The 24535-nt window shown below is 42.1% G+C and overlaps 4 protein-coding genes and 1 long non-coding RNA gene across 6 annotated transcripts; 1 reads left to right on the top strand and 4 right to left on the bottom strand.

The window, feature by feature from the left end:
• Positions 1–22: 22 nt before the first annotated feature.
• Positions 23–3198, bottom strand: clrn1 (clarin 1). The gene is made up of 3 exons (XM_077732152.1): positions 2886–3198; positions 1579–1758; positions 23–1390 (listed from the first exon to the last, which is right to left on the bottom strand). Exons 1-3 carry the CDS (start codon positions 3142–3144, stop codon positions 1125–1127), a joined length of 705 nt encoding a protein of 234 aa, XP_077588278.1. The 5' UTR covers positions 3145–3198; the 3' UTR covers positions 23–1124.
• A 426-nt stretch (positions 3199–3624) lies between these two features.
• On the bottom strand, positions 3625–7268 carry LOC144205007 (coagulation factor IX). The gene is made up of 11 exons (XM_077729033.1): positions 7220–7268; positions 6392–6713; positions 6143–6321; positions 6050–6074; positions 5861–5974; positions 5509–5643; positions 5112–5406; positions 4837–4976; positions 4541–4737; positions 4232–4357; positions 3625–4164 (listed from the first exon to the last, which is right to left on the bottom strand). The coding sequence occupies exons 2-11, from the start codon at positions 6456–6458 to the stop codon at positions 3922–3924; spliced, it is 1521 nt and encodes a 506-aa protein (XP_077585159.1). The 5' UTR covers positions 6459–6713; positions 7220–7268; the 3' UTR covers positions 3625–3921.
• A 292-nt stretch (positions 7269–7560) lies between these two features.
• LOC144206998 (glucose 1,6-bisphosphate synthase-like) lies at positions 7561–12859 on the bottom strand. Its single transcript, XM_077732163.1, has 12 exons — positions 12603–12859; positions 11749–11916; positions 11540–11646; positions 11267–11351; positions 10920–11200; positions 10626–10818; positions 10283–10561; positions 9265–9358; positions 9064–9193; positions 8792–8981; positions 8563–8696; positions 7561–7882 (listed from the first exon to the last, which is right to left on the bottom strand). The coding sequence occupies exons 1-12, from the start codon at positions 12711–12713 to the stop codon at positions 7780–7782; spliced, it is 1875 nt and encodes a 624-aa protein (XP_077588289.1). The 5' UTR covers positions 12714–12859; the 3' UTR covers positions 7561–7779.
• Positions 12404–13437, top strand: LOC144207005 (uncharacterized). Its single transcript, XR_013328544.1, has 2 exons — positions 12404–12478; positions 12573–13437. It is a non-coding gene; the product is annotated as an uncharacterized LOC144207005 (long non-coding RNA).
• ahcyl1 (adenosylhomocysteinase-like 1) lies at positions 13115–24029 on the bottom strand. Of its 2 annotated transcripts, none has more exons than XM_077732133.1 (17): positions 23487–24029; positions 18666–18780; positions 18416–18559; positions 18141–18241; positions 17960–18062; positions 17467–17561; positions 17298–17404; positions 16908–17024; positions 16749–16812; positions 16354–16442; positions 16129–16199; positions 15832–15926; positions 15647–15745; positions 15474–15542; positions 15081–15159; positions 14788–14908; positions 13115–14700 (listed from the first exon to the last, which is right to left on the bottom strand). In XM_077732133.1, exons 1-17 carry the CDS (start codon positions 23679–23681, stop codon positions 14694–14696), a joined length of 1671 nt encoding a protein of 556 aa, XP_077588259.1. In that variant the 5' UTR covers positions 23682–24029; the 3' UTR covers positions 13115–14693. The 2 variants fall into 2 exon arrangements, with proteins under 2 accessions (XP_077588259.1, XP_077588267.1); XM_077732141.1 differs by lacking the exon at positions 23487–24029 and adding an exon at positions 20056–20134.
• Between the last annotated feature and the right edge of the window lie 506 nt (positions 24030–24535).

Here is a 24535-nt window from a genome sequence, read left to right as displayed (position 1 = left end):
GAAACTAATTTTGGTGACCTCGTATTGGTTGGTTCACTTTATTTTGTTATGAGGAATTTTTTTTTTCACCTTCCAAGACAAATATGACAAACATCCAATTGGTCACCAGTCACAATAGGCGAGGGGTGTCCACCAAACTACGAGTCAACTGCATTCTGCTACCAAGGATTTATTTACCTGCAGCAAATTATGAAAATATCATTGAACATAGCCAGTGGCGGTTGTAACCTACATGGTGCCATGGGCGAATAGGCACTCCCCACCCCCAACCCAAAAAAGGAGGCCATCGCCAAAAATCAACCACAGGTCATACATAAAATAATAGTATACTATCATAAGTGTACTGAGCAGAAGCCAACAACAAAACACAATATTTGTTAAGATTGTTGAATTTACTCATGCAATCAAATCCGTTGAAAGTGCACAAGAAATAAACTGAACTAAATCAACTTTGCCATGGTTGTGAGTTACTTTTTAAAATTGTGTACGTTTTTAAAACCCAATTCTTCCCCCAAAAAATCAAATTCCGATCCTGTTTAACAAATTAATGTGTGAAGTAGCCCTTACATCACATAATTTTTCTGAAGTCTTTTAGAGGAAAAAGAAAAAAGTTCAATAATTTACTCGTTACACTAACAATGCAGTGGACTAATACTGGAGCATAGACGGTAGATACATATCAGAGATGCCAATATATACACTAAGTGGGGGGGGGGGGGGGGATTGAAAAATGTTGTATTGCCCTTAAATGACAGCAAAGAAAGAAGAAAGCGCTTTCAATCTCTTGAACTAAACAGTCAAATACAAATAAGGACTCTTGCAAAGAGTTACAGTAATGCCCAGTGTCATGTGCAGAAACTTACATGAAAACTGGCTTGCCATGTTCCTAACGTCCATCATAGGCCACGCCCCTTAAAGGCAATTCTACGTCTTTATATTGCCTTCTTTAAATGGTGCTAATCTTTTTTTTCTTCAAATGTTATAAAAATGTGGTATTTCGGTGGCTGGAAAGGAATAATGGCATTTAAATGTCAATGGCGAATACTGATTTGCAATTGAAGTAAATTGAGTCACAAGCCTTATCAATTCAACTCGTAAGTCAAGGTACAGGAGTAATATTCACTTCAGTACATGAGGTCGGCGGCGCCCCCACCCGGCTCCGAGTCTTTTGCACGCCGGAAAGGGAAGTTCATCCCGGCCAGGCGTATCACGGCCACGTTGAACGCGTGCAGAAAAAAGACAAGGAGGACGATCCAGAAACAGACATCGTAACGTTCACCGTGCGTTTGGAACCTGAAGGTCACCTCCTCAAAGTTGGCGATGCGCTCAGACAGACGCTCAACTTTCACCTCTGAGACGAACAGAACCACCACCATGAAGCTGCACGCACCTGCCAGGAGACAAAGTCCATAGATCAATGTCAATGTTGTTTTGTTGTTGTCACTTGTTTTGCCTTTTCTAAACGAAATGTATGAAACCCAAGGATTGTTTGAGTATTCCAGGACACTTCAACAAATTCTATGTCAACTTGAAAACTTAACGATATTCTGAAGGATCGTTTTTATCAGAAATACTCACAGCAGATGGACGTCCACAAGTAAAGTCCCAGAGGCCCATGCAGTGTCTCATAAGGACGTCCAAAGGCATTGAAAAAGAAGAAGCCGCTGGATACGGATGAGAAGACAATCAATGCGCCACAGAAGAAAATGATGGTCACATGAAGACCTGCTGGGATGGCGTCTAAAAACTCTGAAAACACTGAAAAGAAGCATACTTTTAAACACACGACAAAAATATTTCAATTATATTTCGTGTTTTTAATCTTGGGAGTATTAAAGATGCACTCGGATTAGTATAATGTTACTTTGAAATTTCAATAATGAAATGATCTAGTTACTATATTAATCTGAGAACTGAATTTTTAACTATTTTGCATTTAAAAAAAATGATCTTTCCCAATACTGTTGACGACCGTGAAACTGAAGACACGCCGACAGAAGAAAATTAGTGTTGAGGCCAAAGTAGTTTGTCGAGTTATGAAGCACTGAGGCAGAAACATGGAATGTCATTGAGAAAATGTTAGAGATGGATCACTGCTCTCACATAAACCGGGAAGAAGACAATAATAAACAGTGTGCCTGTCCACCACTAAAATGTCGTGGTCAGGAGAGGGACCAAAGATGCTTCACTACTAAAAACAAAACAAACCCAAAAAAGCTATTGCTATGAGAAATCCTAAATTGAATGCCACGCATTTTTCAGACTAATCACAAACCCTACTTGTATATGACATTGATGTCTTAACATTGAGAAGATTCTCAATAATTGAAGCGCTTGCTGTCTTTCATTATTGATGAGGTGAAACTTTAACAGTGACATGTTCAACACTGAAATACAAGCATGCATGCTGTGCATTCACTATATAGGAGTATTAGTATACATATATGCATGTATGCATACTACAATTTAATCTGCTGTGGCAATATTGTTGGGAATGGATGACAAAGAACATTTTTAATTTCTATTCAGATGAAATAAATAAATAAAAATAAATAATTAAATTCAAAAAAAAATATATTTTTTTTCATCTGAATAGAAATAAAAAATGTTGGCCACTCCCAACAATAGCAAATGCACAAATTATAGTTGTCGTGACACAGACTGTAATTTCTATTCAGATTTAAATATTTTTTAATAAGTAAATAATATATATTTTTTAAATTTTATTTTTGAAAAATATATATGTTTAAATCTCAATAGAAACTATAGTCTGTGTCACGACAACTATAATTTGCCCATTTGTCTCTTAATTAGAAAAAAATGACCCAGATATACACAACAGATACCTACATCATAAGGTAATATAATCTCCTAATTAGTATTACTTGAGAATCGCGAGGTCCTGCCACCGAGCCCGCAGGTCTTGACTCTTTCTCCGTGGAAAAGTCCGTAAGCGAGTCGGCCCACGAACTTGTCCAGTTCGCCCCTGGTGGCGTTGACAAGTTCGGCTCCGGTCGAGCAGAGAACCAAAGCGTCCAGCCAGCGAGGAAGTCCGGCGGACACGGCGGCCGCCAAGGCGCAGCAAGCCGCCACGGCGCCTCCGATACTCAGCAGCAGACGCTTGTGTCGCCGCGCCGCTGCCATGGCCGCCTTGACGCCGAAAAAAAGGAAAAGAAAAAAGACCGATACCCAGCACCCCTTGCCCCCTTCGGTTTCCAAGGCGACGGACGGTCCGAGAACAGACGGCCAGCCTGGTTTCCTATTGAATTGCATCTCTGTCACTTTGATTAGCACCATTAATTAGAAAAACAACAACCAAAAACTAAATATTCTAGTTTTTTAAACGTAGATTTGTAGTATTTTATTATATACAATGTATTACTTATATTTTTAACCATTTATATTTCTTTTTGTAAATGAAATTAAAGCACAAGGTTTTTTATGGACTTATTTTCGATTATCCGAAATGGCTGTTTGTAATAAATGAAAAAAAGTGATGATATTTTTTTGGTATTCAAACACTTATTTGTTTAATATTTTCTTAAACAAATGGAAGGGAAAAATCTAACTTTTCTCTCTCTCTCTCTACGTATAGACACATCTATGGATTTTTATCTTAAAACATGAAGCCCATATACATGATTTACTTTTGTGGGTTGCGAAAAAATGATGGGGAGGCCCGGGACCTGCCCCCAGGCTGGCACCAGTGCCCTAATTTAATGGAGACCATGAGTTTAGGTGACTGTAACTTCATCTCGTGCTAAAGCTAAGAAGTCCAAACTCGGCTAAATTCAAGGCTTCTTGTGCAGACAATATTCAATGATATTTCCATCATTTGCTGCGGGCTAACAAAAACTGGACAAGAATTGGCCCGTGGATCGTAGTTTGGACACACCTCCACTAAGTGAAACAACCGAAGCCTTAGCTCCGTGTGGCATTGCGGTCCACATTGTTCATAGTGGTCCTTATCCAACTCAGGAAATTCCCCAGGCGTGTGAAGATGCCATATTTGCCAGTGGTGGCGCAACGCTCACCCCAGCTGACCACACCTGTGAGAAACCAGGTTCCCCGGTAGTGGACGACAAAGGGACCGCCGCTGTCCCCGCTGCACGCGTCCATGCTTGCATCCACGTATCCTGCGCAGAACATGTTGTCCGTAATCACCTAAAAGGAAAGTAGGAAAACACCATTAAGATCTGGATAATAATGCTAGCGTGTAGCTAACACTCACCTGCTCGGTAGACTGCGTGCAGGTGCGGTCATTGACCACTGGGAGCGCTACCTTCCTCAGGAATCGGGAGGACCGGCGCAGGTATTGGGTGGCACCCCATCCTGTCACCAACCCGCGATTGTTTTCCTGAAACAAAAGGTTTATTTGTATATCTAAACTGGAAAATGTTCACCCGAACCATATATATAGTGTTGACATCAATTGCTGGCTAGTTAATGCTAGCATACTGTATGCAAAACTCCATAGACAAGCTAACAGAAATATGTAGCAAATTTATGAATAAATATAGGCTTGTTGCCTTGGGCTTACCCTGAGTAGATATTTGGACAGGTGGGGGTCTGGAAGGCAGGCAGGAATGGCAGTGGGGCCCCTGACGACTGGCCGGTCAAGGTAGAGGACAGCCAAGTCACTGTCCATTGTAAACTCATGGAAATGAGGATGAAGGATAACCTGCTTGATTGCAATCTTTTGTTCGCCTGAGTCGTGACGCCGTTTGTCATAGTCTCCTGCACGCAGAATTCACGCAGCAGATACATAATTATAGGCAGCATGTAGCTAATATAAGGCCTTGTTGATGCTACGTGGTAGTAGCGTGAGCTTTTGACCTAATGTGACGTAGTGAGCAGTCTGCTGGAAGCAGTGTGCAGCTGAGACCACCCAACGATCCGCTACCAGCGTGCCTCCACAGAAGCCATAACCATCAGCGCGATGGATGAGAACCTGTGGGCAGACCAGGTGAGTATTACTTTTTAGAGCTTCTGCAAACAAAATCTAAGACTCAAGTCTTTCATTGGATTAGGCGGTTCAGAAGATGAATGAAGATTTTCCCCCACCAGAATCATTAAAGTCCCTATCCCTGACATGCAATGCTTCCTATAACATAAATCTCCTCACCTGCCAGGGACTCCCACCTAGTCTCTCCAAGTCCCCTCCCACAATGCGAGGTTTGATTGGTTTGCTAGCGCTTTGTGTCCAGTTGACGGCGTCATCCAAAATGGTGTTCATTTCCACTGTGACATTGGTTTCTTCCAGTGCAGTGTCGGTTTCCACAGTGAAGTTGCCATCAGAAAAGATGATATCTGCTTCCATAGTGAAGTTAACTTCATTGGAGAGGCTCCAGAAGGAGCGACCTCGCTGGAGCAACATGGCCCGTTTGACGCCGCAGGGAAACTCCACTGAGTGAATGCAGAAGACTCTTAAAGTAGTTGCATAGGTGAGGATGTGTCTAACCATGTTGGCCAGAGGGAGAGATGTCCCAGATGTGTGTCACTTGGTACCTGTCTCAGAGCAGCTTTTTCCATCAGAATCCAACTGGAAGCCCTCAGCACATCCGCACTTAACACCAACACCACTTGGCAAGTTTGTACAGTACTGCAGGCAGCCGCCATTTTTGTAACTGCAGGACACCAATTCTACAGGCACATGCAGGGACAGACAAATGTACATGGACATTTGCACACACTTCAGGGACACGCACTAAGGGTAAAACAGTGATGACCTGGGTGTGGTACACCCACCCATGCCCAATCTAAATGTATTATGAATACGGTTTAAAAACATTTTTTTTTGAAAATGTAGAAAAACTACAGATTGTTGTTGGTAAAATAGGCAAGCGTTTGCTGTTGATACCCAATTGGCAAGTGCTGCCGTGGTAACGAGGCGGGCAAAGACAGTGGAAGTCTCCTCGCTCCAGCATGCACTTGCCACCGTTCAAGCATGGATTGCCTCCACATGGATTCAAGTCTGTGAAAGCAAAAACGTTTTCTTCAACGGGGCACGAGTATCACGGTCATCGCTTCTTCCATGAGGTGGACTCACTCGTATACCGGAACCAGAACTCCAGCTGTTGGGCGACGGCAGAACATAGTAACAAATCATAGCAGTGTCTTGAGAGAAGAAAGCATGTCTCACTGTCTTCTCCTGGGACTGGAAGATCTCGGTGGCCTCCTCCTGAGAGCAACGTTCCTCAAAGCATTCTCGCTCAAGGTTTCCCGGAAACATCTCTTCTAGGAGCTTGGAATTAGCCCGGCGCCTCCTGTTGGCCACGGACGAGCGCAGGAGCTGCCCGGCCGAGTCACGTTGCAGGAACACTACGGACAAGAGATGTTTGTATGAACCATTGGATTTACGACCAGGTCGCGGCGCCCCACCAATCCTTACCTGTGCTTTCTATAGCTACGGCGCTGAATAGCAGTAGCGTGGCTGTGTTGACGACAGACATCAACATGTCTGCAACCAAGATTCGAATACAGGACCTTGTTTGGCCACCTGGTTTAGTCCTCTGTTAGGTACTAGTAGGTTGGTAAGCTTGTAAAGAACATTAGGTGTGCCAGCTGATTAGTAGTGGACAGGACCGTCTTATAGCCAGGGTCGGTTGAAGTCCAGGACCCTACGATCGAGAGGTTCTATCAGCACGGGTGCGAGTCCTGGCCCTGGCTTGAAAGGATGGATGATTATGGCACAGGTTGGTGGTTGAGTCCGTCTGGATGAATAGGTAGGCACTTAGTTAATGGTTTAACAAAAGATCGGTTTCGAGATCACATTCGAGGGTCCTGGTCTTGTTTCAGTCTTGACGCTCAAAAATCTTGACCTAGCCAGAGAGGTGTATTTTTGTTCAAGAACAGCAGTGATCTGCTATTTTCTCAGATTTATTTGTTGTGGTATTGTGGAAAAAATGGTGAGGGCAATCTTGGGCAAATAAACAAAAAACTTTTCGTGGTCTGTGTCTCGTCTCTAACTCAACTTGTAAAGATTTTAGTGTCGTTTTGGTGAGATCTGGTCTCGGGCATGTCTTCATCTCGGATACTGTGGTTTTCACTATGACACTACGATTAGGCCAGTCATCCCTATCTTGTCAAATAATGGCCAAAATATGTTACCATGCAAACTATTGCAATAACACAAAACGTATTCTGCTAAATCATTTGCTAGTCCATACAATGTTTTAACATAATTCGCGTATAAGAGGAGTTATCGCAAAAGTCCTACCTGGTGTTTTCGCCGAACACGATGATTGATAGTTGGCGCTACTTTGGAGCTAAAAAGGACAGTTGTGTTGATCGTTAACCACAACTCAAATATTGATGCACTTGGACGTGACGTCATAAGCACACGATTTATTGGAAGAAATTATTTTGTGATTTAGCCACTGTTTGGGTTTAATTTCATCGGTTTTTACATTTAACGGCAATATAAAAAAATCCACAAATATTATTCTTTACACCTGAAATCATGAGGGAAAAAATGTCCCCAAATTTAAAATATTTCAGAATGTACTATAGTTTGACCCATGGTCTCTCTTGAGTTAAATTCCACATATTGAAACAACATTTCAGTCTTTCAACTTTGCCAGCTTTATTGCGGAACGTGAAATATTTGTGGACACGAAAGCAGAAATGTTAGAAAAATAAATAAATGTATAATCATCCTTTCACGCTTCACGCATGTAAACAATTTACTTTCGATTTGTCTCTCGCCAAAGCAAGTGCAAGCTGCTCTAAATATTTAATGATAATGAAATGGTAAAGGACATCATGATGGAGTCGGAGCTAGACAGCGCGGCGAATCAAGTTGTTTTTTTCAGGCTCAAGGAAGTCATCCAGGAGCGCGTCCGTCACCTTCTGAAGCTCTGCCTCCAGGCCAGAAACCTCACTGCAACACAGTTGAGAGTATGTACTCAACTAAAATTGGCTCTTGAATCTTCTTACATTTCATAATTTAACAAGTTTTCAGCCAAATGTTCATGTTTGAATTCTGATGCATTTAATAATTGCCTGCCTAATTGTTATACTTCTTCAAAGGATCACCTGACTATTAAAATGGTCATCAATTCTGTTGATAATTGATTACTAAAAATTTGTTTGTCAAAGTTTGTCATTTTTTCCCCAATTACAATATTTTCTCGCATATAAACCATATTTGTAACAAACAAAAAAATGGCGACTGAATTAAGGGCATAGTTTATATGCACACAAGATTGGTTATTTTCTGTTTTGCAGTAAGAAAACAACCATTACTGGATGAATTAATTTCTTATGATGTTCACCCTAATATTGTGCTTTTGGATTCATACAGTATCTCAGAAATACCATCTGTGATGATGTTTCTCAAGATTTTCCCTTCAAACTAACATTTATTTGTACTCCCTATTAAAACCATGAATATGGAGGTGAAAATTGTGAATCAGGGGGCGGCTTATATGCGAGAAATTGTAAAATTCATCTCATTTACCGCAATATTATACCTGTGTGTGGCTTATTTGCGATTAATATGGGACATATGCTTTGTTGGTGTGGGATTAAAAACAACTTTTTAAAAACAAATAATCTGACCTGATTCCGGGCAAAGTGCAAAATTCAGTGTAAATTTTGATTTTGGGTTCGGTGCCGCTCGTCCTCAGCGTGGCCACGACGCCGTTCTCCAGCGTGAAGGTGATCATGTGACCACTCTTGCTCACGGGAAGCACCTGATCAAGGAACCAGGGCACAAATTAATTTATGGTGGGATGAGCAGAACAATGGAAAGAGAGAAGGAAGGAGACAAAATAAGACGACGTCTTACCGAGCGGTTGTCCATTTGGCTGCTGTCGTATCCCGTGTTAACGTCTCTGACGTTGACCACGCGTATGCCGCCGCAAGCGTCGGGATATGAGCCGCCGCAGTCAAAGTCTCTGATGCGAGTAAAAATTCGGCGAATGGTGACGGCGTCGTTGCAGGTGATGTAAGATGTCCGCGAAATGTGATATCCGTACCTGCACGCAAGAAAGTCACATGTCAAAAATTTAGTTCACAAAATATAAGTATGCTAAGAATGAGAAAAAAGGGCATTTTTACGTTTGGTAAATGTTGTGCAACTGCTGTTGGAGACTGAGCTCCCTTTCATGAAGGAAGGCGGCCATCTCAGCCACCACAACGGCCGTGCTCACGCCGTCCTTTTCTGGAATCAGACTGCCGCAGAGAAAGCCTGCGTGCACACAGGTGTGTCATTGGCTAGGTGGATTGATGGCGCTGGCTTAGGCATGCTGTGGAAAGTACCAATGGACTCCTCAAAGGCAAACAAGACTGTCTTTCCCATAGCGGAGAGCTCTTGAATTCGGTTGCCAATCCATTTGAAGCCTGGAAGTGTTTCCTGTTAACAAGAAAAAAAATCTTTTCATTTTTCTGAGCACAAACAATGTAGGTGTTTTGGAGAGGGGATGGAACAAAATACTCGTGGCATTTCCATGGAATAAATTCAATTCATAAGTCTGACTGTATAGTGATGAGTGGGGAAAACTTCTGGGTACTTTCCAATCCGATTTGGTTAGGCTCACCCAAACCATAATTTCATAATCTGGTAATGTGATAATTATTGATACACGAGTCAGCAAATCAATCGGCAATATTTAAGTATACAACTCATAAAGAGAAAAACACTAAATGGAAACACTGCATTTTTTGCGCTGTCATGGAAAATCTGTCAAAAATGTTTTTGTCTTCAAACACAATGAGAATGTTTTAGTGCAACATTTCTGCAAGTAAATACAACAACACTACTACAATGTTCTTATAAACAGAAAAGTTTCTTGCATAACTCATCGCTCCCGCCCACTTTAAATGAATTGGTCTTCTAGCAGCGTCAATGGCAATCAATGATTTGACAAATATAAATTTAGTAAGAAAGGTTCCTGTTGGTGCTTTCATGTCATAGTGACATTATGACAAATTATGAATGGATGCTGGGTGGGATCACCATGTGGATATTGTCACTAAGAAAGTATTAAATGGATGTTTTTCATAGCATGTTTTGTTGATCTCTATATGTTGAGACCAGTAAAAACTGAAAAAAGTTGTAACCACTAAATGACTCTAAATGAGAATTTTTTTTGTAATATATAGTTAGTGGTACTTCCTCTAGAAATGCTGTTTATGATATTATTTGTTATATAACACGATGTAGCAGTATCAGTTGGGGTCATGAGTAATTCTCCCACTCATAACAGTGATTAAGTAATAGTGAACAAGTCTAGAATTGTCAAGCCGACCAACGTCACCGACAATGGTGGAGACTCACCTCCACCTGAAATCCTTCTTGGCGGGCAAGTGCGTGGAGGATCCTGGAGGAAACGGCGGTGGTGAGCATGTAAACGTCCTGCAGATCGGCACGCTCGCCGTGCGTGCACTTCCACGCCGACAACATCCACCACGACAGCAACGCTGCCAGCTCGTTCCCCGAAAACACCTTCCACCCCCCTCCGTCGGTACGCTCAGCCACTGCCAGGCGGTCAGCATCGGGATCGGTCGCCAGGACCACGGCAGCGTTCTCCCGCTCGGCCAGTCGTAGTGATAATGCCTGAAAACGACAATGGAGGAAGGAAGGGAAAAATAGGAAGTAATGGATAAAAATGCCACCTTACCAGGACGGAGTGGCCTTCCTCGGGGTTGGGGACGTGTACAGTCGGGAATTGCGGGTCGGGGTCTTTCTGCTCCGGGACGGGAATGGGCGGCCGGTCGAACCCGAAGGCGGCGAAGGCTCGACGGACAAAGTCGTGAGCGACGCCGTGGAACGACGAGTGCACAAACTTGAGGGGACATCTTGAATTCGCCTCCCTGCACGCATTTGCACGTCACTTGACCTCAAAGCTCAACAGCTACATGCTCGGCGTTTCCATGGCAACACAAGCCAACATGCCTTTCGCTGTCCTTCTCACCTGTGCCATGAGAGGCGGGCGAGAGTCCGCATGTATGCATCGTCCACGCGCTTCAACGGGTCGTTCTGCAGTGGACTGCGCTGCACCAGCGTGACGTCCCAGCAGGCGGCGCTCCAGGGCTCCTGATGCTCCCTCACGCAGGCCAGGATGGCGGCGTCGTGCGGGCCTGTCACCTGAGCGCCGTTTGACCAGTAAACCTTGTATCCGTTGTCTTCTTTGGCATTGTGAGACGCTGTAATCATCACGCCCGCCGCCGCGCCGAGCTCCTTGACGGCCAAGGGCTATACCACAAAAACAGGAGTCACGTGACTCAAATCTGCCACGGGTAGCGAGTCCCATCTGCTTACCACGTATGGCGTGGGGACATAGCTGGAGAAGAGGTGCACGCCGACGTCTTTGCTAAGGAACACAGCTGCCGTTAATGATGCCAACCTGAAAACATCACAGAAACATTCGGACACTTCTATGGAGACAGTAGACCAACATGTCTTTGCAGCTTCAAAATACTGCAGGCGAAGAAATACCTGAGAAAAAGGTGTGCATTGCAACAAAGTATTCTCCTTTCCCACTAAAACAGGGATTGTGGTGTTTTAATGGCAACAATTTGAAGTTCTAATTACCTCTGACTAGTACACCCGCTCTCCGGTTGTCCTCTGGTGTCAAAGCCCACCACTACACCTCTGCGTGCTACATCCGGAACACACTTGAGCAGGTGGACGCACAACCCCTACAACACAAACACCATTCCAATTCAAATACATTTGATGCCTGATACCGTCAATGGCATAAAATGAGTGAACAATCCAAACCCGCAGAAACACATGCTGACCTGCGTGGACTGGATGACTGTGAGGTCGTTGATGCGGTTGAAACCCGCCCCCATCGGCGCTCTCAGTCCGGCGGTGCCAAATGACAACGTGGAGCAGAACCGGCGGCGCAACTCCGAGACACTCGCCGAATCCTGCAAGGCCACCACTTGTGCACGAGTCCACTCATTCTGAAACACACAAATACTGCGTTCATAGTGTGTAATCACGGAGCAGGTGTGTATCTCTGCAAGTATGATCTCATTAGGTCTGATAACATCAACTGCCATTGACGGCAATAGACGTCCAATCCCTTTTGACCATCAAAACGGATTTGAAGCCGTCTCCTACAGTGAATAACATAACAGCGCCTGCCTTTGACTGCATGTATGGTCATGCTCAGGGTGTGTGTGGGGGATGTTTGGGTGGGTCAACAGTCATTGCACATGTGTGTGGTGTTTGGGTCGCTGTTTGACAGTCATGTGAAGGGTAAGTGAAGCTGGAGTTGAAGTTGACATTTACACATGAGGTTATCCTAGTTCATGACCTTTAACCAGAGAAGAGAGCTGGTTAATTTGATCTTCCCCGAACTTTCCAGAAGCCTCCAGATAGCTGGTAGCTTTCACAAAGGGTTAAAAAGCTCCCCTTCAGCCCATTCTAAAAATCCCTTTGAGAAACATTGACTTGTCGTTCGCTTCCGCATTGAAGCACAATTTGTCATCGAAATAATGGCGTTTCCCGAAAATGAGGCACGTCATAACTTTCCGCTAGCTTTTGTTGTTGTTGTTGTTAACAATAGAGCACACGTGAGTATGGAATCTGGTCATTCAACTTGATTGACAGGCAGGGCGGATGATGTTCGAGTTCCGAGGCTCACCTTGTCCCAGCGCATCCAACGACTCAGCGCCTCGTCCAGCTTCTCATCCCCGAAGCTCGGTGGCCTCTGCTGGGCCTCGCCGACTCGGTCGATCGTCTCAGCGTCGCCCATGCTGACTCAAATGTGGCGAGGCAAGTTCCATCGTCACGTTACCTTGCTAATGCTAAAGCTAATTGTGATGGTCCTACTATAGAGCTGATGAGAAGTGGCGGTGTCAGCTGACAGTTGGGGAGTATAAAATGATTCATAAATCTCCTCTCTGCTTCCGTTTGTTTTTCAGAAGAAAACACATGACCTTCAAAATAAGCCATTTTCTCTTATTATCTATAGACCTGCGTGTCAAATTTACTAGTTATGCAAGTCAAATATATTAATACTAATCTACTTAAATATCAAAATGAATTAGATAACAGGGACTGACTTTTTTTTAAAAAGGAAAATATTATTTTGAAAAACAGTTTCCTAGAACATTTTCATGATAATAGTTGGAAAAAAAAGATGAATACAATAAGGAAGGTTATTTATTTTTCATTTATTTGAGTAATACTTTTCTATTAAGCAAGCAAGTGTGGAGGAAACAACATTTTTAGGCTTGGCAACTTAAATTACCCAACTAATGAATATACCTTTGCATTTGACCCAACCATGAGTTCAATTCTCCCTTTTAGTTTCAAGAGCAGAATGGGAAAATAAACCCTTGTGAGGATAAGCAGTTCAGAAAAGGAATGATAATAGTAATAATAATCTCCTTTAAGTAGATTTAATTCAAGGTACATTCTACTCTGTCAACAAATGTCGTCTATGACTCATTGATTGCATATTGACAATAAAATAAGATATACATATAGTAGATAGGAATCGACATCAAACACCTTGTTGACGGTTACATCACATTGGACAAGTGCATGTTTGTTTCAAAGGTAAAATGATTAAAAAGAATAGATGTATCTTGAATTCTAACATAGTTAACATGATCATTAAAGTACTAATTAGTTAAATAAATCAAATGCCTAGGCATTTGATATTGATATATATATATATTGATTTATTTGTAAGCTTATGTATGTCGAATTTTGTTTTGATTCGGTTTGATTTGCTATCTGCTACTTGTAAAAAGTTAACCAGATGAAAGAAGTTCGATACCCAACTTGTTCTTTGAGAAAAACTACTCTGCTTCAAGGCCTTCTTGCTATAATTTCTGCAGAACTATTAAAAAACATCCACATATTTTATTCTTGAGTTTCCGGTGACTAATTGTTGATGTTGTTGTTTTAAATGATAGTCAATGTCCTTTAAGACTACTCTTACAATACCACCCAAAGAGCTGTAGCCCCCTCCGATTGTCTTACTGACCTATTGTACCACTAACCAAAACAAATATTTCCAATGTGTTTTTCAAATGAGCCAACAGTACTTAATATATTATGCTTCATTTTTAAAAATTAAAAGAATTAAACAATGCATCGGTTCATGTGTTGTATAACACAGTAAGACAGATGCAAACAACGATGACTTACCAACTACTCTGTGAGACAATAATATCAAGTTATATTAAAGAATATATGCCTGTGAGTATCAGTATACTGACTGTGTACGTGTGTTTATCTACAGAAGAATTGGGGGGAGGGGCTCTTGTTTAAAGAAGGCCAAACAAATCAACTATGTGGTAACCATGGAGGGTATCTGTGCAATTAAAACATTAAAATAATTTAATTGGGCATATAAGACATATCATGTTGCTAGAATAAAACACAGATTTTGGTTTGGTTTTCGAGTAGAAAGTAGGTGATAATTAAATATTTCATGTTACAAAATGTATTTCATTCGGACGGCCTTCATTTTTGGCACTGAGCGTTAACAAGAAAAGAAAAAAAATCTAAAAGCCATGGCAGCTAAGAGTAGATCCAAGTGGGCTTTTGTTTACATAGCGCATTGCACATGAGACATTGAGCATGCTAGCTGATTAGACAATTCATTTTTAAAGCTACGCCATACATGCTATTAAGGATACATAATTAAAATACGTCTTCCATTTGTCAAATAAAATAGATATCTTTGTTTATTTCAGGGAAACATCAGCAGGCCATTCCATTAATACCTGAAGGCAAAATACAACATGATTGTTACCGTACAAGTTCAGAGTAAGACAAGGCTAAATACTGATCAGTTTATGAATCGACAATACCTGTAATAGTTGGGCTTGAAGGGTCCATTCTTGTTGAGGCCCATATACTTGGCCTGCTCATCAGAGAGCTCTGTGAGGTGAGCGTCAAAGTTGGGAAGGTGCAAACTGGCTACGTACTCGTCTGCAGGAAAAAGGATTGCTACATCATAATACATGTCCAATCATCTAATTGAAATGCATCCTCAGTTGGGGCAAAAATGATTTAGTTGCAATTGGAAGACATAAAATGGGCTGGTTGAGCATTTTGTTGAAATATAGAATTATCAATGGAGAAAACAAAAGCATATCTTTACCCATTTTCTTTGGCAAGAGGTACACATCCTGCTTGTAACGTCCTTCGGGGGCATTGAACAACTCAATCAGGGCCAGCGCCTGCATGCAAGCAATTACATCAAATAAGACTCAAGTCATAAAGAGTGCTATGAACAACTTAATGCCATGTACTAAGCCCAAAACAAGACAAAAAATAATAAAAAATAGTGGTTACAATCCTATTGATATACAGTAGTACAATAAATTCCCATGTGGATGGGCATTGGATGTTTTTGTTTGTTTTTTATTGTTGTTTTGTTTTGACATCAAGTCATCAAATGTTGATCAAGTTTAATTTCTGCACATAATACTTAATCTTTCATGTATTATGGTCAAAAATTTCATACTGATACTACAACCCCAAAATGACCAACCTGAGTGGTTGCAGTGATGGACAACACAAAGGTGGGCACAGTAGAGCAGCTAAGATTCAATAGACGACCCTAAAAGAAAACACACACACAAAAAACAAGATAAAGGCAAACATAAAGCAAAATTAAGCGGACAATACAGACTTTAAAACGGAACCAGGCTAAAGAACCGTTACCTCTGCCAGAAGCACGACCCTCTTCCCATCAGGCCATATGATGTGGTCCACTTGCGAGCGAACCCTCTCCCAGGTCAGCTCTTGGCTGCGCAGACTGGCCTGCGTGAGTAAGATCAGACGCCATCAGAGTCGGTGTGGTAGAATTCAATAAGAGAACGTCGGGGGATGGAGTTGCGGGGTGTTACCACGTCAATTTCGGTGTTGGAATGGCCCATGTTGCACACCACACAACCATTCTTCATGCGGTCCAGTTGCTCTCTGGTCACCACATTTTTGTTGCCTTCAGGATGAAAAACATGGAGTTGGAACACAGCAGAGTTAATAGGTCTAATTCCATTTTGAAGGCCGGGCCATTATGGGAGGTGAACATTCAACAAGTCCATTTATTTAGCTACTCCACAAGTACAGTAGCCTACTACTGACCAGTACATTCTTTGTTTATATGTTTTTTTTCTTTTTTTTCTCTTTTTATCTTCTCTTACCGGTGCAAGTGATGACCACGTCCATCTGCCGGATCACCTCGCTCAATTTGACCACCCGGAAACCGTCCATACTGAACAAAAGTAATTGCACAAACATAGTAGTGTTATCAATATTTGGGTTTTGTATAAGTATATCATAATGTTCGCTGCGTTAACAATAATATGGCTGTCAACAGAGTGGAGGTAGTTTACAAAATCATAATTAATATTGACAATAACACCCACGAGGCCTGCAGGGCGCAGATGGGATCAATCTCAGTGATGCACACTATGGCTCCCAAGGCTTTCAGAGCTGTGCAGCAGCCTTTTCCCACCTAAAACAAACACATATGTGCTTTACACTTTATTTAATATAACTGGAAATATTTCACTAGTTCAATTCAAAAGCTGAAATTCGACTACAAAGTGAAAACTAGTCGTTTAAAACCATAAATCGTGCTTTGCCCCCCCCTTGTGGCGTCTTTAAGAAATGTATATGCCCTTTGGACAGACAAATTGTACTGAATATGTTAAATGTACATGGGAAAAAAAGATGGAAATATCTTCTAAATTTTAATTAATGTGGTGTGCTTGTAAAACATGTCTTACAGCATTTAATTCAATTCAAAAGAATAAATTACCTCTCCATAACCACATACAACCACTTGTTTTCCACCAAACATGATGTCTGTGGTCCTCTTCAAGCTGGCAAAAATAGATAAATAAATAAATGAAAGTAATGGCGTGAATTTGGGTGTGTTTTACACAAGATGAGATGCAAATGACACATGGACACTCACCCATCTAGGATGGATTCACGGCAGCAGTAGAGATTGTCAAACTTCTGCTTGGTAACCGAATCGTTTACGTTCATCGCCGGGACGCATAGCTTGCCGGCTTTAGACAGCTGGTACAGTCTGCAACATGGCCACAAGGTGAAAACTCCATGGGGCATGAATACTCTGAACTCACTTTTACAGCCAGTGGAAGTATATAACTGAGAATAATTGAATGGAAAATTAGATGTTTATCATATTGACCTGCAACCTCAAAAGAAAGCTTCAAGAAACATTGCTAAATTCAAGCTAGTAAGACCAGACTTTAATTTAACATTGGTAATGAAGTCTGCTAACTTTCATCAACCAAGTCATTTGTGGTAAAATTGAGTATAAAGTACTTTGAAGTTTTACCGATGAACTCCAGTGACGCTCTCCTCGACGATGCCACGGACTTTCTTGAAGACGCTGGGGTACTTTTTGTAAACCCAGTGTGTCAAGTCCCCACCATCGTCTAAGATCTGAGGAAGATTGACGAAATTAAGAGGTCTAGTTACTCATCCAGAGCAATCCAATGCTGTACCATATTAGCCTGCCAACCCTCTGTGTTGACACAGCGGTCGATGCACCACCAGAAGTCGTCCTCTGACTCCCCTTTCCAGGCAAACACGGGCACTCCTGAGAGAGGCAACATGTCAAGAGCGTGACCGGACGTTTGGTCGCCGGTCTTTGGGTTCCCGGTCTTTTGGTCGCCGGTCGAATGGTGACAGAGAGTTTACTGTTGAAACCAGCTCTCAAAATTATATTCATGAGAGAGAGTTTAATATCTAAGAGAGAAATTAAATATCTAAGTACTGTTTAATATCTAAGTACTGTCAAAACCAGCTCTCAAAATTATATTCATGAAAGGGAGTTTAAGATCTAAATATCTACTGTTTTCAACAGTACTTAGATATTAAACTCTCTCCCGGCGACCAAAAGTCCGAGCACTCGTCAAGAGCATTCATCCAGTTGGAAAGGTACAAGAAACAGTACATTCAAGCTTGATGAAGGATTCTCAATCCTTTATAATGCACCTGTCTCAGCCAGAGCGGCGGCCACCTCATTCTGGGTGGAGTAGATGTTGCAGGCGGTCCAACGACACTGAGCCCCCAAAGCCACCAGGGTCTCAATCAGCACCTGAGAGCCAGGGAGGGAAAATAGAATAAGAAACAAACTGGGAAGAAGGCAAAGAAAAAGAAGAGTGCTGGGACCTACCGCGGTCTGAGCCGTGATGTGGGTACAGCCCACCACCTTGGCGCCTGCCAGAGGCTTTTCGCCCTGAGCTCGCTTCCTCAGGGAAACGAGGGCTGACATGTCTGGAGGGATTGAACATGGTCTATTATCCTAACCGTTTGGACTGCATGTACAAGAATTATTCCAATGATTCCAATTTGCAATTCCATGATGTTGCTTTTCAGCAATTATGTTCGATCCAACTTACAATTTGAAAATACATTGGAAAAAAGAGCAGTAGTAATTTTCAAACATACCTTGTTCAGCGATTTCAATCTCCCGGCGACCAAACTCAGCCTGCTTGACGTTCTTCACACAAAAGTCGCTGCTGCCCTGCGTATTGACCTGAGCTTTGTCTCTAGGGGATGTTTCGTCATCAGAGCTATCAGTGTACGACGCAGCTGATGACACAAAATAGATATAAAAAGAAGCCATTTCAACATAGTGGGTTAGACTTTTAATCGTGATTCATCAGTAGAGAGAAAAGCAAAGTGGCTAAAAGGGTACCTGAACTGTAGCTGTCAGTAGACGACTGCGAGACAGAGCGAGAGAGCGAACGACGGCCAGCTTTGGTCGGGTATTTGCTGAACTCCTGTTTATCCTCTGCATTAGCAAACTGGATCTACAGAAGAAGAAAAATAACTCAACCAAAGGTTGGCCAACCTTTCACGAGATTTTTGTCCATTCCACCAAAGTTCATTTTGTCCAAGAGCTTATTTGTGTAGTTGTAGATGCTGGCCAGTGGTCCTAAAAAAAATTCTTGGACGATTTTGGTAAAGATTATTGAGCACAAACAGGGGTATGGGGGTTATTTGGCACAGAGTTCAGAAGGAGGGCAGCTAAAATATGTGTCATTCCAACAAAGGGCGCCAAAATGAAGCATAGATGTGGCAAGCAGCTGTGACAGGTCGTTTATGTTAGCCAAGGCTGTTGAGTCCACACTTAAGATCCCCATGAAAGTCAAATGATAGTTAAATGAATCAAATATGCATATTCAAAAAAGTGTGTGAGTATTGCAGTGGCCATAATGCAATGTCGCGGTTCAAACAAGACATTGTTCAGGCCTAAACGAAATTACCCGACGGTATCAAATCTTACTCTACCAATAGTACCTTGGCGATCGACATAATGAGTACCCCTGCCATATTCTGTAAAAGTATATAAACCTCTTGATTGTTTCTTCAAACTTTTAATTATCTGTGAGTACGAGTGGCTTTTTTTCTACAGAGGTACCCACAGGATTTCAGCGATTACCTATATGAAAGGTTTTCATTCACTGTGGAATGCTGTCAAATTTCCTCCTTTTTTTTAGATGTTCCCAGAATGTGTTTGCAGTGATAACCAACACAGACGCCAGCAGAGTTGACACAACACGCATGGTGTACACCATAAATCCGGGAGCGTCCAAAAGGCATCCATAGAAAAGAATCCTAAATGATTAATTGAGACCCATTCAGCACAATATGTAACAAAGTAAGGATTTGCCAAATGGAAAATACTATTTTTATGCCTTGGTTCTCTTATGTAAGCAGAATCTGGCATCAAATGTTCAGGTTTTTACAAGAAGCCCCCCACTCTCAAGGTCAAAATGACCATCTCGTAGAACAAGACAAATTGTGTGAATTCCATCAGTGGCCTAGAAATGGAGTGGCTGAGAATTCAAGAAACGATTGACATGAAATTAGGTGGGTTTGTCTGTCATTCAGAAAATTCAACTGGACAAAGTCAAAATCTGCTCAAACCATTTTAACACCAAATTGTACATCTCTCAGTGAACGCTCTACAACCTGAGGGTCTCCCCTCCTTCGTATCAATGCTCATGAGTATAAGATCAACTCAATCGGTGCCTCGCTGGTGAAATGAGCCTGATGACTTTGAGTTGTTAGCGGTCACTCACCCTTTCTTTGTGCGCCATCATGGCCTATTCCTTGCCACCGCCTCCTCAGTGTGACATTATAGCACCTGCGGAACTCAATGATATTAGCCCTGGAAAACCCTCCCAGATGGGGTGGGAGGTTCCATTCACCTGTTATCCTCAATTCTACAGGCCCAAACAGACAGATGTAAAGAGGGAGCCAAATAGAAGATGTAAAGCTAGAGATAAGAGACAGACAAAAATAGAGTGAGTGACATTAAGCGAGAGCGCTTTGGGTCCTTTCCATGCTCTTCCCATTATTCCTTCTGCTCTTCCATTTCATTTAATAACTTGCTTGTTAGTTATTCTTGCTTCCCTTCACACATTCTTCCCTTCTTTCTTGATTCCTTATTTTCTTCCATTCCCCTCTTTTCCTTTTGTTCTTTCTGCATTTCTTTTGCTTACTTCTTTAATACATTTTCTGATTTCCGTCAGGTCACCTTGAGTTGCTTTTTTGTATTTCTGCTTTCAGTCGCTCTTCTATGCTTTGTCAATAGCTTCATTCTCTCTTTGTTTCTTTTTTTGTTCTTCTTTTCCACACTTCATTTTTCCTTCCACCCATTTGTTTCCATCGTTGTTGCTTCTTTATTCCATCCTGCTTTCATTCATTCCTTTTTGCTTCCCTTCCTTCTTTCCTGCTCCCCTTTGTACTCCCCACTATCAGGCACCCTACCTCTCTAGTTAATTCATCCCTTCTTTTCTGCAAATTATAAAGGCTGAAGGCATGTCAAGTCACCACTCAATTATTCATTCTTCTTCATACCGGTCTTTGTGGAAACTAAATATTAAGTCCTAAACCTCCGTTATTGGTGTACTGATCGTCTTAAAATTTAATAGCTATGTATCCTGGGCTTGTATCGATCGATCCTTAAGCCTGATTTTTTTTTCTACATCAGAGCTGATTGATTATTCAGGTTTGTTCTAACTAAAGTGATTTGTTTCCAATACATACACTGTAAATACAAAAATACTGCAACATAAGTGTCTTTCTTAACGTAGACCATTTTGTACTAGAAATTTTCAGTAGCAATCGATTGGTTCCTTTATTAAATTCATTTTCCATACCGCTTATCCTAACAAGGGTTGTGGGGGGTGCTAGAGCCTATTCCAGCCAACTATGGATTCGAACCCAGAAACTGTGAGGCTGACAATCTAACCACTTGACTACCTTATTAAACAATGACAGCGTTTTAAACATTATATCAATTCCCGGTGGGAGTAGATCAACAACTGTAAGTTGACTTTAAGTTACTAAACTAGTGTATCAATGCATCATTGTGTCAAATCAAACTAAGTGGCCTAATCAAAGTAATGATTGTTAGTCTTTTTTTACAGGTTTGAAGAGGATGTTAAACATTTCCTAAAAAAATACCAGACTTAGGTGTAATGTATAACCAAGAGTGATCTTCATTAAACAAGCCACCCATCCAAAGTCAGTTGAATGGCGGCCAGGTGGCAGACTTAAGCGATGGCGACTTATGCACCTGGACGCCATCCAACAGACGGTCTTACAGCAACGCAGTTCCCTTTGGCTCAGTCTTTAAATAAATACCTTGAATCTCTCTGGATGAACATATGCACAGTGGATTACACACAAAACATTGCATGTACCGAACTACACAGTACATGACTTTAGGAACCCTGTGCAATATGGGTACGTATAGGTGCTATAGACAGACTATAAAATACCCGTTTTTCGCAACAGTTCGCAGAACCCCAGGATTGGCCAGACCCTAGTCTGAGACCCACTCAGATAGCATTGTCTGCTCACCTGCCAGGCAATAAGAACAACACATAGACTGTGTTCCAATATGAAAACATATTGGATGGTAGGAATGCTGCAGAGAGCTTATGACAACAAAGCTCGTTGTTATGAATACACGCTAGAGGCTTAGGTCCAACTGAGCCAGCACCCCGGAGAAAAACAGTGAATGTGTGAGTGAAACATAGACATATTCTTTTATTTCCCCAAAACTTTTGTCCACTAAAGTGTATTAGTGACCTCCTCATCCGTTCCCATGGAGCCATTACACAACATATCCCACTGGGAATGAAACTCACAGCATATTTATTCATGGATCATCATTGGAAAACCCTACTTTTATACCCTGGGCCAATTGACCTGCTACCAACCTCAAACTTTAGTTACAATAAGAAGAATTGAGAAGGGATGAAGAGATACACAATTATACTGTACACAAACAACCTCTAATGCACTGGGTCACATTGAAGTGAACTCTAGACTGGTCACCAGACAATGTCAGAGGATGTTCAGTATAGAGACAAAGACAAACATTGAACCAGTCGAGAGTTAATGTAGCGATAAGTATGTACAATCAACGCTTAAGTCTGAGATGACAGAGGCTAACAATCTTCCGCTCTCACACATTCATACAGCAGTGTCTTACCTACCGATTCTAATCGCTAACTACTGATAGAACAAATTGACTATCAGTGATGACGCTAGGCATCCAATTGATCTTAACAGCCATCATTCGCTGCCAGTGTCGCACAATCAAAATGGATTAGATTCAATGGCGCTAAAACATGATTATATTCAGTGCCGGCCATTCCAGTTCAAATGGATTTGATGTCTATCACTTTGAAAGCCAGTGATTGAGTTAATCCCATTCTAATCGATGTGAGAAGTGACAATAACAATGCATTGCCTTCACTGGGAACATTGACCCAACCAACATGGACGTCACATTAGGAGATCAGTTTGCCGACATTTTTAGAGTGATTACTTGTCTTGATGACCACTGCGAGGTGGTCATTCACTAACATGACTAATTATATCACTGCCAATTTACCAATGTGTGAATGGCAGTTCCCCAACTTTAGAATATTATTGGGTGCCATGACCAACGGTTATTTCAGTTTTTATTCATTTTAATTTAATGTGTGCCGTCCATTTAGATGGATGTTATTACCAAAAATAGTCTCTTGTTATACAAAGGGATGAGCTCGAACATCTGAACCACAACCCGTAGTTAGTCGTTTATAAGAGCATTGGCTTGTACTATATCTGTTGGAAAGGGACCTAGAAATGTCATTTAAAAAATTATTTAATCAACTAGTCAGCAGTAAATACCGGAGCACATATAGTTAATCAATAGGGTGATGCCGACTAAATGTCAAGTCTCTTACAGGCAAACAAACATCCTCATTCCCACCTGTTCTCTAACTAGGCTAACATGCTAACCTGTTTGAACTATTGATGGGGACCCCCACCCACGCACAGGGATGGAAAAACACTCCAAACAAGAAAACACTTTACTATTCATATGATATTAAAAATATACTGCGGCAGAAAGAATCGCGCAGGGATAGAGACTGTCTGTTGTCCCCCACACTGCGGCTGAGGCCCCCCTCCTCCCTGGCGTACTGATGGCGGGTCGCCCCGTCCTTACCTTCTTGACGGACTTAAGCGTAGGGACTGGGGTGAAAGCGGCGGAGGGCATCTCCCCGACGTTCATGTTGACGTCGCTGCTATTCTTGCTCACGGTCATGGCCGAATATTTCTCCGCCACGTTCTCCGTTTCCTTAACGTACTTGGTGCCTTGTTTGACCTCCACCATTCCGTCGGACGCCGCCGAGTCGCTCATCGCATCCGCCGATTGTAGAGTCCCGTTTCGGGGATCTGGGGCTAATCGGACAAGGTTACCGGAAGTGCGTGCTTGGGCCCCGAAAGCACGTTTAACCCAGAATAACAACTATTGAACTTTATGCGGAAATATTACGGGTTGTAAAGCTTAGCAAGCCTATTCGAAGACACTTGCTCGGTTCTACAGCGGCGGATGAAAACGCATCCGTCCGCAGGCTGCCTGCATCTCTGCAAGGAAGGGAGGGGGAGACACGGGAGAGCGGATCACCTGAGTTCCCCATAAGAGAGAGGGGGAGTCATTTCCCGTCGGCTCTACAAAGGAAAATTGGGCGGTCAAAGTATAACGACAAGGAAGCTATAATTGGACTTTGAGTTGCTTTGTACTGAAGAATGGAAGTGTGACAGTTGTACGTCGTATTTCCATGGTTACACTGGAGTATTTTTGCTCAGGACACCCCTCCCTCCGCATGGAAAGCTGTTAATCGTCCCAACCTCTTTGCTCTTTGTTGTGATTGGTCAATTGTAAAGCCACCTGAACTTCCGGTAATTGTGGAGATGGTCGATAAATAAAATACAATTATTTTGTTGTATAGATCGCATTGAACACGAGTTATTTCGACAGTCATATATTTTCCTGCCTTTGTTATGCTGATCATGTAATTTACACTGTGATCTGTAAGTATAATTGCCTGTAATTGAATAAAATAAGCATTCAACTGAAAGGACTGGCTCTGAATGGGTAATAGTATTTCTGTGCCATTGACAACGCCAAGACTTCCAGCAGTAATTGCTTAATTGACCCAAAACTGCCTCAACATTATTAGAAAGTGACCAAGAAACCCTTACAAGCAACAA

This window comes from Stigmatopora nigra, chromosome 1 (assembly GCF_051989575.1).
Source record: "Stigmatopora nigra isolate UIUO_SnigA chromosome 1, RoL_Snig_1.1, whole genome shotgun sequence".
Lineage (NCBI taxonomy): Eukaryota > Metazoa > Chordata > Actinopteri > Syngnathiformes > Syngnathidae > Stigmatopora > Stigmatopora nigra.
This window is presented reverse-complemented; position numbering and strand designations above follow the sequence as displayed.